Consider the following 12,236-nt stretch of genomic DNA (forward strand, 5'->3'; position numbering starts at 1 on the left):
AGTTCACTACAAAGTGATTAAAAATAAATTTTAACTAAATCACACATAGGTTCACTCTATAAGTTTTTTTCGTAAGCATTCATGAGGTGTTAAAAAATACTTTTTATCCACTGAGAGATCAATCCATGATAGAACCTGTATCAAGCATGTACATCTGCATCCAGTTCTTTCTATTTTATATGCTCACATATATATGCTTGCTAGAAATGAAGAAGCACGTTTACTGTGTTATGCTTTCTGGAAACTTTCAATGCTTGATGGTAGTGATGTTATTAGTGTTCAAATTATAAGCGTGCCACTTCCGCCCTGGAAATTAGCAGCACTTGTATCGCCTTCAGTCTCTGCAAGCTCCATCAATATTTATGTTAGTGAACAAATACTCATCATACACTTTTGTTATCCGACACGACGCACTTGCTCCATACAGTCAAGAGCACGCTTACGTTCTCATTGATTTTTCACATGCCATGTGGTATTACGATCATCCCAAAACACTACTAGTGGCTACTGAACTACACTACCGAAAGGTGCCCATTCCTAACTGGGCATTTGTTTTTTAAGTGTTTTGGTTGTCATTTCATCAAGAAAGTGTTGAAAGAGTGTTCACAGTATTCACAGAATGAATCACAGTAGATCTTTGATTTAGCGCCTTTGCAACAATGTCCGATGACTGGGCATCTCTCCAGCATAATGGAGGTCAACTGTATGCCAAGGGCAAACCTCCACATTTTCTCTACATATTTACTTCTCTGGCAGCTCTAGGAGGATTTCTGTTCGGCTATGACACGGGCATTATTTCTGGTGCTATTATTCTCATACGGCAGGTTAGTGTTACACTGTGTTTACCTAATATGTCAGCACCATATTGAAATGATTCTACAGCAAAACTCGTAACTATTTTTCAAACAATTTTATTGCCAATGTTCTTGCTCATCGTGCCTAAGAATTGCTAACTCGTTCCACCACTTTAATGTCTATTTATCAGGAGTTCACATTCAGTTATGAGCTATAAAAATAACATTTGCTGTTGGTAGGATTTTAGACTAAACACTGCATGGCAAGAATTCGTTGTTGCCTCGACTATCGGAGCAGCGGCGTTGTTCGCGCTAGTCGGAGGATACCTGAATGACAAGGCTGGTCGTAAACCAGTCATACTGCTCGCCAGCATTGTCTTCACTTCAGGTTCTCTCTGCATGGCCTTTGCTGATGATAAGTACATCTTGGTAATTGGTCGAACCATCTTGGGAACAGGAATAGGTAAGCACTAGCAATATACATACAATGGCTTTGAGTTCAGCATGAAATGATCATTTGCACTAACATGAAGCTTACTGGGGCCAAATTTGAAGGAGCAGTTCTCTTTGATCTGATTGAATGTTCAGTCTCTTGACCATTATTTAGACTAACCAGAACTGCATGAGTCGCAGCTGTGCAGAGGACGGCTAACTAATAGCAAAGATGGCGCTATAGAAATTGCCTTGTAATAAAAGGTTTAAGATGAAGTCTATGATAAGTAACTCCTAGTGAGTACTAAGTGCAGAGGGTGGCCAACTCCTAGTGAGTACAAAGTGCAGAATCTGTATCTATAGTCACTGAAACATGTGGAAAGATTGGAAGCATTTTTTGCTCGATTTCATTCTCATATATCTTTAGGTTTGGGGCGTTCCCTTATGCCCCTTATACAGAAAATTTCATATGAAGTACATAAACCTTTAATGTTGATTGCCCTTTTAGTCGCCCTCATTGAGTTCAACCCAGATTTTTTGTGGAAGGAATAGAATTGATCGACCAAGCAGTCAAAAATATTTTTCAATGTCAAGCAGCATTTGCTAAAATGAGCGTTTGCTCTGTTCAAGGATTCTCGAGGGATCCTATTGAGGGTGTAGTCGTTACACGCATTTGCTAATGAATAAAAAGTGTTGAAAGACCATTGCCAACTCGTATCAAGTCCCGAAGGAAGTGGATTCAGTTGAGTCAATCGTCTTTGACAGACTTCCTATGACTGAGCCTCATAAAACATCATCTGTTACAGTGATAGAGCTACTCCATAGACATCACATCTTCATCTGCTATAAAACAGTGACATTAATATAGTTCTATGATGCTGTTATTTGTATTTACAAAGGCCAAACTCAAGCTGCTTCTCAAATAATGACTCATTTTTAAAAATAGTTTTGTTGTAACGTTGCCCGCCTCAAGTCTGTTGGATGTAGATGGTTCTTAAACACTTGTCTCCTGATGATACGTCTTATCCCACTTTGCCTTCCCACTGGCACTACGATCAATACTGATAAGAAGGTCATTAGCAAAGCATTCCTTTAATAATCGCTAGACAATGACTTTTATCGGCAGTTATAATTTCTATATAGCTCTTAGCTAATATTTGATCTGCCAATTTTCCTTGACCATATTGAATGATGCCCAGTATTTTTGATGATCGTGTTCCAACAACATGTGAGGCAACAATGTGTTCCTCCATCAAGGTCATGCTAAGGGCATTGAAGTCCCACACAAATTCTGCTAATTAATTGTGTATATCTCAGATGATGTATTTCTGTATATTGTCTTAGGTCGGTCATGCTGGAGTTAGCTCCCATTTTTCAACTAGTGAAGTTCTATGTTTTGTCTCATTACACAGGTTTATCATCCATGACAGTGCCAATGTATATAGCAGAATCTGCTCCAGCTAACATCAGAGGACGACTTGTCTCTGTGAACATTGCCATGGTCGCTGCGGGGCAGTTCATAGCCAACTGTGTTGCTGGTCTCTTCACCAGTTTCTCTCATGATGGATGGAGGTTAGGAGTTTATTTCCTGTAGTTTTGTGCTAATTAAAGTTGTAGAATAGTTGAAATATATGAATGAATTTCAGTTTCTACTGAGTGAATTTACCACCTAAAATCATCTGGTACTCTGACTGTACTTGTAAAGTTACTAAAAACAATATGTGCCAGATTGAAGTAAATGAACTCTTTTCTCCTCTTTTCAGAAATCACACATTTATCCTTCATGCATATTATAACTTTTTCTAATGATTGATTAGGTGAATTTGCCAATATCAATTTGTTGTTGCCATATGCTGTTATCTAATGAGCTCTATTGGCTAATGTAAAAACCAATCTCCTACAATACAATTTGCTCATCTAAATATGAATGATTCACCTGCCTGTCAACCGCCATCGCCATTGTCGCAAGTCGTCTGATACCATAAATTACAAATCAGATCACTTTGACAGAAATCTGCTCTGGGAAAGGTTTTATACAGCGGGTTTCTTTACTTGCAAAAATAATAAAAATGTAATAAGTCAAGCAGTAGCAATACTGTACAAACACAAAAACAATGCCATTTCCGCAGCAATATTATATACTTGGAACATCTTTCTTCTATGGAAGAAGGCCTCAAAATATGGCTATTTAATTTCAGGTCTGTTTTTCATATAAAGATAAATAAGATGTGAAACAGACACCTGTATGTCTGAAAGTGTTTATAATACATCAGAGTTTTTACTATAATAAGAGCCATGTTCATCCATCCGTATGTCCAAAGTCATAGTTGGAAGTCAGGAAAAAGATTGCATCGTACAGGGTTCAAACTTGCATTATACATGTATATAATAGGTGACAAGTATCTATGATTGTGGAATGCATACACAATATGTAAAACAATTAAACTGAATATGAAAAGTTCAAATGATATGCAAAAATCATGCTTTTCAAAGGGTCAATATTACTTATACTATTATTGCTATTAATATTACTCATAGTATTGTTGCAAAAATTTGGGTTTCTCTGATGTTTGAGTTTAAAAATTCTTAATCATTCAAAAATAAGCTTGTTTAAAAGCAGCCTTTTGCTTCATCATGTTATAGACCTTAGGCTAGACCTTGATTAGTTACTGCGTATGGTATAGTCTGAGTCACTTACAATTTTCCCTCCATTTTACCTTAGAGCAAATTCCCTTCAAGGTCAAATTGTAAGTTTTTAAATTTAAGCTAAGCTATAATATTGCATAAATGCAACTAATAGTACTAATTGTTAAAATATTGAGCTAAGGCTATGTTTAGCGCGTTTTAAGAAAGCCATTTTCGATTGCCAGCAACTAAAGTTTACTAAAGAAGTAGCATTTTAGTGGCATCTTGCGATCGTGACATCACACTCTATTACTAAGCAGTGACATACTTGTAGATATATGCTCGGTCTGGGTGCATTGCCTGCGGCAGTGCAGTTTGTGGCATTTCTTTTTATGCCTGAGAGCCCACGCTGGCTGATCACGCAAGGCAAAGAGTCTGAGGCTAAAGAGGTGCTAGCCAAACTGAGAGGTACTACAGCTATGGTCGACGAAGAGTATGAAGGCATAAAAGCTAATATATTCTGCATCTCGGAGGAGTTGAAGCATAGAGGTAGGTTGAAGCATAGAGGTAGGTTGAAGCATAGAGGTAGGTTGAAGCATAGAGGTAAGTTGAAGCATAGAGGTAGGTTGAAGCATAGAGGTAGGTTGAAGCATAGAGGTAGGTTGAAGCATAGAGGTAAGTTGAAGCATAGAGGGGACATTCTTAACCAAACCTCTATCACAATTTTGTTGGTTTGCATAATTTGGTTATTACGCTAGATTTAGACAAAAATATTTTAAGTGTTAAAAAATCCTTTAAAGCCGTTGTTTTTTAAAAAGTTATTTGTTTGGAAGAGACTGTTGTTTTATGTAGATTGCTGTGGTGACAATAGTGAAACTGTTGTCTTATGTCTTTCTGGTTAAACCATATAAACCTTTACGTGTTCTGAATATTTTGAATTTGCTTATTTTGTAAATTTGGCAAATTATTAGAAAATATAGACAGGGACGGAAGTAAAACAATCAGAGGCAGTTGCTGGCAGACTGGGGTTCGATCGCTAACCAACGTGGATAGTTTTCAGATTTTAAGACAGTCTTTTGTGATGTTGAAAAATGAGTGTTCTGCTAGGCATAATGAAAATCCTGATTTACGAGGATATTAACCACAATGTTTGAGATGTGCTAAGGCATAACCTCGTCTTGTCTTGTGAAAGCAATGCTTGGTCTAGATCTCTTGTTCTACGTGGAGCCGTTTGCAAAACTTGTATTCTCTGAAACTTCAGCTAACATAGGTTGGAAAGCATTGTGTTTAAATTGAAAAAGGTTGGCACAGCCAGACACGGTCTTGTGCTCCGCCATAATGTATAAGCTTGGATCTCCATAACATACTGTACGTTGAAAGGCTGTTGTCACTTTGTCAACAATGTAATGGTCATGTTTGCCGTGCATTCCATCTTCTATTGTATATTTATTATCAGATATTTGCAGTTAAATAATATAGTTTAGTTGAATTACCAATTTAGGCGTATTAATCATTCATAGCGCCTCATAAGTTACTAATGGATGACTCATTTTCTATGATTACTATCATGAACTGAGTCAGACATAGCTAAAGGTTTCATTATGTCTCAGCCGGTGTCCGTAGCCCTTAGGCATGCCACTCTGTAGCAGCCTGCATGTAAAGATTCATAACACTTGAAGGTGCATCGGAAAAGGATGTACTAAGCGTGTGGGTCGCCCTCTCTAATGTAATATCATTACTAAATATAAGCTAATTGGAGGCTCTAATAGGCTAACAACTCATTGATTTAGCATATCACGCAATTTATAGCTCACTCATATGAGTTTGCTCTAGAACTGTCGCAACCTCATCATGGCCTCCCCTGTGCTGCCTGTAGCAGCTTCTAGAAAATTGCATCAAGATGGAGACAGCTTATCTAATCATTATTTCTCTGTTCTGGTTGGTTTATCGCTCGCTCTACAGCACAATTGTGCGTGTATAAGGCAATCAGACTCGAGTAGAATATAACATCTTGTCTTCAGAATCAATCTCATTACTGCATCTTGCTCAATATTGTCTTTATGTCCTGACTTAGAATCACTTGGGGTCAGTCACTCGTCTTGCCACTGCAGAATCAATAATCATGTCTGCTTTTCTGGTCCATAAAATTCAAGTCGTTAATCTGAAATGATCAACTTAAACTTTGTGAAATATGGCAATTGTATAATATAATATATTGTATATTTCTTTCAGAGCATAAACCTTTGCTCCTGCAGATGTTGCAGACGCCTTCAGTAAGGAGAGCATTGATAGTAGGTTGTGGCCTTCAAATAATTCAGCAACTCGCAGGCATCAACACAGTCATGTGAGCACTTACTAATTCTTATCCTATAGGATTACTCTAGGCACATCGTACCTTGGAAATAGTCCCTCCTGGCAGAAACATAGCCGTAATTTGCCTATCGCCAAGTGGTCCATTTAAAAACGGAGTTTGTTTCAACTAAGTAGTATTTCACTGGCATGTTCGACATGTAGTTTAGATACATATCGTATTCACATTATATGTGACTAAAGCATTCACATTGTATAGGCTGAAACATTTAAATTACAAGCGGCTAAAACATTCACGTTATATAGGCTAAAACATTTAAATTACAAGCGGCTAAAACATTCTCGTTGTATAGGCTGAAACATTTAAATTACAAGCGGCTAAAACATTCACGTTATATAGGCTAAAACATTTAAATTATAAGTGACTAAAACATTCTCGTTGTATAGGGTGAAACATTTAAATTACAAGCGGCTAAAACATTCCCGTTGTATAGGCTGAAACATTCCCCTCTTTAATGCAAAACTTTTGCGTTAGAAGGGCTGAAACATTCCCACGCTTGCTAGATGATTTCTTAATACTCTGCTACAAAGAAAGTAAAAGTGCAGAAGCTATCTTTCACTCCTACAGTCACAATGCCCCCCTCTTTTCTTTTGCCTTTATCTACTTACAATGTATGTTCCCCGGGGTTATAGCGCAATCAGTCCTCAGCAAGTAGGGTCACTCATCCTTCTAACCTTCACGCTATTTCATTGGTCTTTCAGATTTTATTAATTTTATCAGATTTTATTAAAAATGTTTGTAAATCATCTTAACATGCCAGTTGAGAATGATGATTTGGCGAGCTCATCAAGAGCATGTATTTTTAAGCTGAATCTAGTTGGAAAATTGTACCATGATCATTAATCTAGCTCACCAGTTAAGGATTGTTTGCTTTACTAGTAGGCCTGGAGGCCACAGTTAGCTTTGTTGGTAATTCCATGTTGCTGCTCCCATCAAAAGGTTTATTATTAGTCAAATCACTTTTAAGACAAGAATTTGCTTCCAGACAGCAAATAGTTTTTAGGGTTTAACTTGTTCTTTAAGAACAGAATCAGTTTGTTGTAACTTCATCTTCAATAGCAGTCAGTCTGAGTTCAAGGTCACTCAATGTCGCTCGCCGCATTCAGACATCTTAAGATTCCAAAATATTGGCCAATTTTGAAAGTTTGCCAAAACAATAGAAAGCATTGTGCACCATTGCTAAGAAATTTACCTTGACATTTCTTCGTAACAGTTACAACGGTAATTACCCAGCTTTAGGCCTATGTTACAGGTATTACAGCGCTAGCATAATAACAATGGCGGGAGTGCGTAGTGCTTCAACTGCTATTTGGCTATCAGCCTTAACCAGCTCTGTCAATTTCCTCTTCACCTTAGCTGGCCTCTATCTTGTGGAAAAGATGGGACGGCGCCCTCTTACCCTGCTTAGTCTTTTAGGTAAGATTAAAGATCCCTGTCGTGAATCTGAGACTAGATGAAATTAGCACGATATATGAACAAACAAGCAAGCTGTGTGATGTTCTATCAATGCATTTACTCTTCCAGAAAATATCTTCAACATTGAAGAAACAGCCTATTCTACATAAAACTAAATGTTACTAGTTTTTTTCTGACTTTCTTAAAAGTAGATTTCGTTATAAGATTGCTAGTGTATGGTTACATATAGTTTACAAATAAGGCTGCATAGAGCGTTGTTAATAACCATTCTAGCAAGTCATTAGCTAAAATATTAAAAACTTTAGCAGTAGATATGATATAACATAAATATGATGATAAAAGCGTAGAGAAAATGTACATTTATATAGAAATACAAGAGAAGTGCAAGTAAGATAATAAGAGAATTATACTGTTTGTTTCTATGTATATTTTTTGCTAGCGGCGCTATGCAAGCATTTGTAATGAATTCTTTTCATTAGGTTAGAAAACGTCTTAGCTTTATATTTCCATCATGAAAAACAAAAGGCTACTACAGCTAATAGGCTGCCTATTGCACAGACATCACAAATGGTATGAAACTTCCAAACTATAGTTTGTTGTAAGATTTTTTCACGCTGCCTTCTAGTAAGGTGTAAGTCAAACGTAGTCCACCAAGTTGCTCCGTTTCAATTACAATAAGAAAGCTTGCAATCAGCAACTTGTGCACGTCCATGCTAAATGGCTGGACCTTATTTAGAAAGACGATATTTGTCTATTATATAGAATGTCACATCCGAGCTCTTCTGACTAATGATAATTTGATATTACATTGACTCTCCGAGGTCTGTCTATTGATTTAGCATCGTATTTTTGTTGATTGCTACTCCGTTACTCGTTGTATTGTTACGGCGCGTTTGATAGGCCGACTGTTAATAGGGCTATTAGTATCGCTGCTCAAACATGTCACAAAAGAAATTAAATATAAATGATATATTGTATTTGAAGAGTAGAATGAGCCTAGAAAAGCACTCGAGCAAATTAAGCACCATCAGCGAATTTTTAATAAGGGACAAGACTGTGAAACCTCTTTCTTTCCGACACCTTCTTTTAATAGCTGACAACAACGCTTTATCTCTGCTCCAACCAACTTGCTGAAAGAACTGCAATATTCCTTAGTATTGCATAAAGGAAGACTCCTGCACACAGAGAATAGACTTAGTTCCAAGTACAAGAGATAAGCCGCTATTTATTATTGTAGTTCCATATTATAAGTGGTTTGTTTTAATAAAGTATTATCGCCTTAGTGTCTATTTTTGCCACCAGTTTGGGTGAGCTGTATTACAATGTTCACCAGCACCAACTTACATCCTCACAAACTTAAAGCTTGTGGCTGGTTTAGTTCTATAAACAAAATAAAAATGACAGAAGTCAAGGAGAAAATCTTCCGCAAGGTTTCCAAATTTAATTCCTCTGTATTAATCACTACTTTAGTATCTTTAAAGTAATGATCCCTCATAATACATGCGTGACGAAGTATCGAGCTTTGCTGTGTTCTACCCGATCATTTTGCGAGTGTAGCTCGTGATGTACCTCTTACAGGGGCCATAATCAGCCTGGCAGTGCTGGGGGTTGGCTTTCAGATGGAAGTGATTCACTCGCCAGCTGTCGACTTCAATGAAACTTCTTCTAACTGCTCCTCACATCGGTTAGTAAAATTAATGCCCGATATGGTACAATAAGTTGAGAGATGTGACAGTGGCAAGCAGAGGCAGGTGTCTCTTTGTGACTCATGATACATGTTCATGGTTCATACTAAGAGTTGCCATCAATATCGATTTTATGGAATAAGAACCAATTTATTTTTGTGTACATACTGGTATAGGTAGGCACTCCAATACTTTGTCTATACATGTATATATGTAGATATATATGTAGATTCGGCTTTATGCTTATTTTTCTATTAATTACAGCTATTAATTTGGCTAGGTGCCAAGCAACGGAAAGTTTTACAATTTGATAACGTTCATTTTATTTAACATACTATGATATCCGAGAATCCATTGTTTCAGGTATATTGTGAGGAGACATTAGAAAAAAGCCTATTACAAGTAAATAACCAAAAATGATAACATACCAAATAAAGCACACTTTTGCTGTTTATTAAAACAAAGCAAATTTTTTTCACCACAGTAACCTTCACCTGTTCTAATTTATATATGTTTAACAACTGATCAATTCCTAATCCGTGTGTGGTTGCCATTGAATATAAGAGTATATGTACTTTCTTTTACAGTACATGTGGAGACTGTCGAATGGATATAGGATGCGGCTACTGCTATATAGAACTAGGGTATGACAATGCTGTCAATGGATCATGTCTGCCAACTTCTCCCGATGATTGGCTTCACTCTTTCGAAGGGCGATGTGACAATTATCTGCAGGAAGACGTAGACAGTAGACTCGTTTGGGCTTATGATTTTTGTCCAACAAAGTTTTACTGGCTGCCTATGGTTGGGCTGGTCTTATACCTAGTTTTCTTTGCTCCGGGTTAGTAATATGATCTTATACCTAGTCTTTTTTTACTCAAGGTTAGTAACATGATCTTATACCTAGTCTTCTTCACTCCAGGTTAGTAATATGATCTTATACCTTGTCTTCTTTACTCCAGGTTAGTAATATGATCTTATACCTAGTCTTCTTCACTCCAGGTTAGTGATATGATCTTATACCTAGTCTTCTTTACTCCAGATTAGTGATATGATCTTATACCTCGTATTTTTTACTCCAGGTTAGTAATATGATCTTATACCTCGTCTTTTTTACTCCAGGTTAGTAATAAAATCTTATACCCGGTCTTCTTTACTCCAGGTTAGTAATATGATGTTATACCTAATCTTCTTTACTCCAGGTTAGTAATATGATCTTATTCCTTGTCTTCTTTACTCCAGGTTAGTAATATGATCTTATACCCGGTCTTCTTTACTCCAGGTTAGTAATATGATCTTATATCGTTTTCTTTACTTCAGGTTAGTAACTTGGTCTTACACTTAGGTCTTATAGCCTCATATCACATCTATAAATCTAATGTGGTCTATATAAGTTGTGAGATGTAAGTACATGTACCTCCCAAAGAAACATGGCCCCTAAGAATAATTTTATCTACTACTATGAATTGATGCTTTTGTTTAAGATCGCTCTGATTTTTCAATTTGTTACACAAAATGAGAAATAATATTTTTCAGATTCTTAAAAGCTTTATAGGCTCTCCTGTATTTCTCAGTTTGAACAGCCAAAATGATGTAAAAGAGTGTATAAAACTTTGTTATAGCTATTAAGGGACACAAGAAAAGTATCTTTAAAAATCATTTCACATTCTTATCCATGCTGTTCCAATGTAACGCAATGCTGTACATGTAACTCTACCCATCTTTTTTATAGTCACCTTATTATTATGGTACCTTATTATTATAGTTATTATGTTGCCTTTCTACTTTGTTAGCCTCCATGCTACTTTTGTAGCCGTTATGAAAGTTAAATTGAACCAAGCTTTATTGTATGTACGACCACCATTGTCTCTGTTTGATCAGGTATGGGCCCAATGCCATGGACAATCAATGCTGAGATTTATCCTCTCTGGGCCCGAGGGGCAGGCAATGGTGCCTCAACATTCTGCAATTGGCTTTTTAACTTGTGTTCTAGCATAAGTTTTCTCTCACTTACAGAGTATATCGGAGCCCATGGTGAGCCTATCTTAAAGTCTCCTTTTAAAACTTTTCTTAGCATTCAAAAACTTTCTACCTTAAATATCCAGAAGCGCTACTCATCCGCTTTCAGCTACAAATGTCTGTAAGCTGCTTTGAGATGTAAATGACTTCATGGTATTCGTGTGTAAGTTTTCTGTTTCATCGATGTATTCCTATTACAGTTGTCATTTAATGGAATCATCACACGGGGTTGTTCAGATGGAGAAAAGACATCAAAATTCAATCCACTTTTTCTTTAATTTCAGGTACTTTCTGGATGTTTCTGGCTTTCTCAGTAGTAGGGCTCATTTTTTTGGTATGTACTCTACCAGAAACCAAAGGCAAAGACTTGGAGGAAATTGAAGGAATATTTGCAACTCCGTGGTTCAGTCAAGAAGGAAAATTTCAACCTTTTAATAAAAAAGATTCGCGATTTAACTATACGCATATAGATGACGACAGACCTTCCGCAACAGGAGACTATAGTAACATAACTGAAACTAGTCCCAATGGTCAAACTGGTGAAAAACAATCCAAAAAAGAGGCAACAAAGGTTAAAACTAGACTGTGTACCAATAGGGAGATTAGTACAGATGAAGATTTGGCTCAAGATTCAGATGACACGCTAAACAATTAGTTAAGGTCAGAGTTATCCGCTCGCTAAGCTAGCTCTGCTTCATATTGCAGGACAAGGACGGCATAAAGCACTGAAGTGAATCTAAATCCATGAAATATGCTGAGCATTCCATTTGATTATTTTAGTATTAAATTAATTCATGTGACACTAGAGTAGTTTTTTTATTTGTTCATTAAAACAAAACCTTTCAAATTAACTGTGTCTCATTCAACTCTGACTCACTTAACATAAAGGGAGCC

General features: G+C 36.8%; 1 protein-coding gene across 1 annotated transcript; it reads left to right on the forward strand.

The window, feature by feature from the left end:
- Window positions 1-652: 652 nt before the first annotated feature.
- On the forward strand, window positions 653-12,183 carry LOC137393216 (proton myo-inositol cotransporter-like). The gene is made up of 10 exons (XM_068079666.1): window positions 653-824; window positions 1,035-1,257; window positions 2,639-2,798; window positions 4,186-4,400; window positions 6,084-6,195; window positions 7,475-7,638; window positions 9,217-9,322; window positions 9,911-10,164; window positions 11,205-11,357; window positions 11,627-12,183. Exons 1-10 carry the CDS (start codon window positions 660-662, stop codon window positions 11,995-11,997), a joined length of 1,923 nt encoding a protein of 640 aa, XP_067935767.1. The 5' UTR covers window positions 653-659; the 3' UTR covers window positions 11,998-12,183.
- Window positions 12,184-12,236: the final 53 nt, after the last annotated feature.

The sequence above is a fragment of the Watersipora subatra genome, chromosome 4 (assembly GCF_963576615.1).
Source record: "Watersipora subatra chromosome 4, tzWatSuba1.1, whole genome shotgun sequence".
In the NCBI taxonomy this organism is placed as follows: Eukaryota; Metazoa; Bryozoa; class Gymnolaemata; order Cheilostomatida; family Watersiporidae; genus Watersipora; species Watersipora subatra.

Coding starts and splice junctions, on each gene's coding strand:
- LOC137393216 (XM_068079666.1), top strand. CDS start 660: ATGTCCGATGACTGGGCATCTCTCCAGCATAATGGAGGTCAACTGTAT. Junction 4,401..6,083: donor GGAGGAGTTGAAGCATAGAG/GTAGGTTGAAGC, acceptor TATTTCTTTCAG/AGCATAAACCTTTGCTCCTG. Junction 6,196..7,474: donor GCAGGCATCAACACAGTCAT/GTGAGCACTTAC, acceptor CCTATGTTACAG/GTATTACAGCGCTAGCATAA.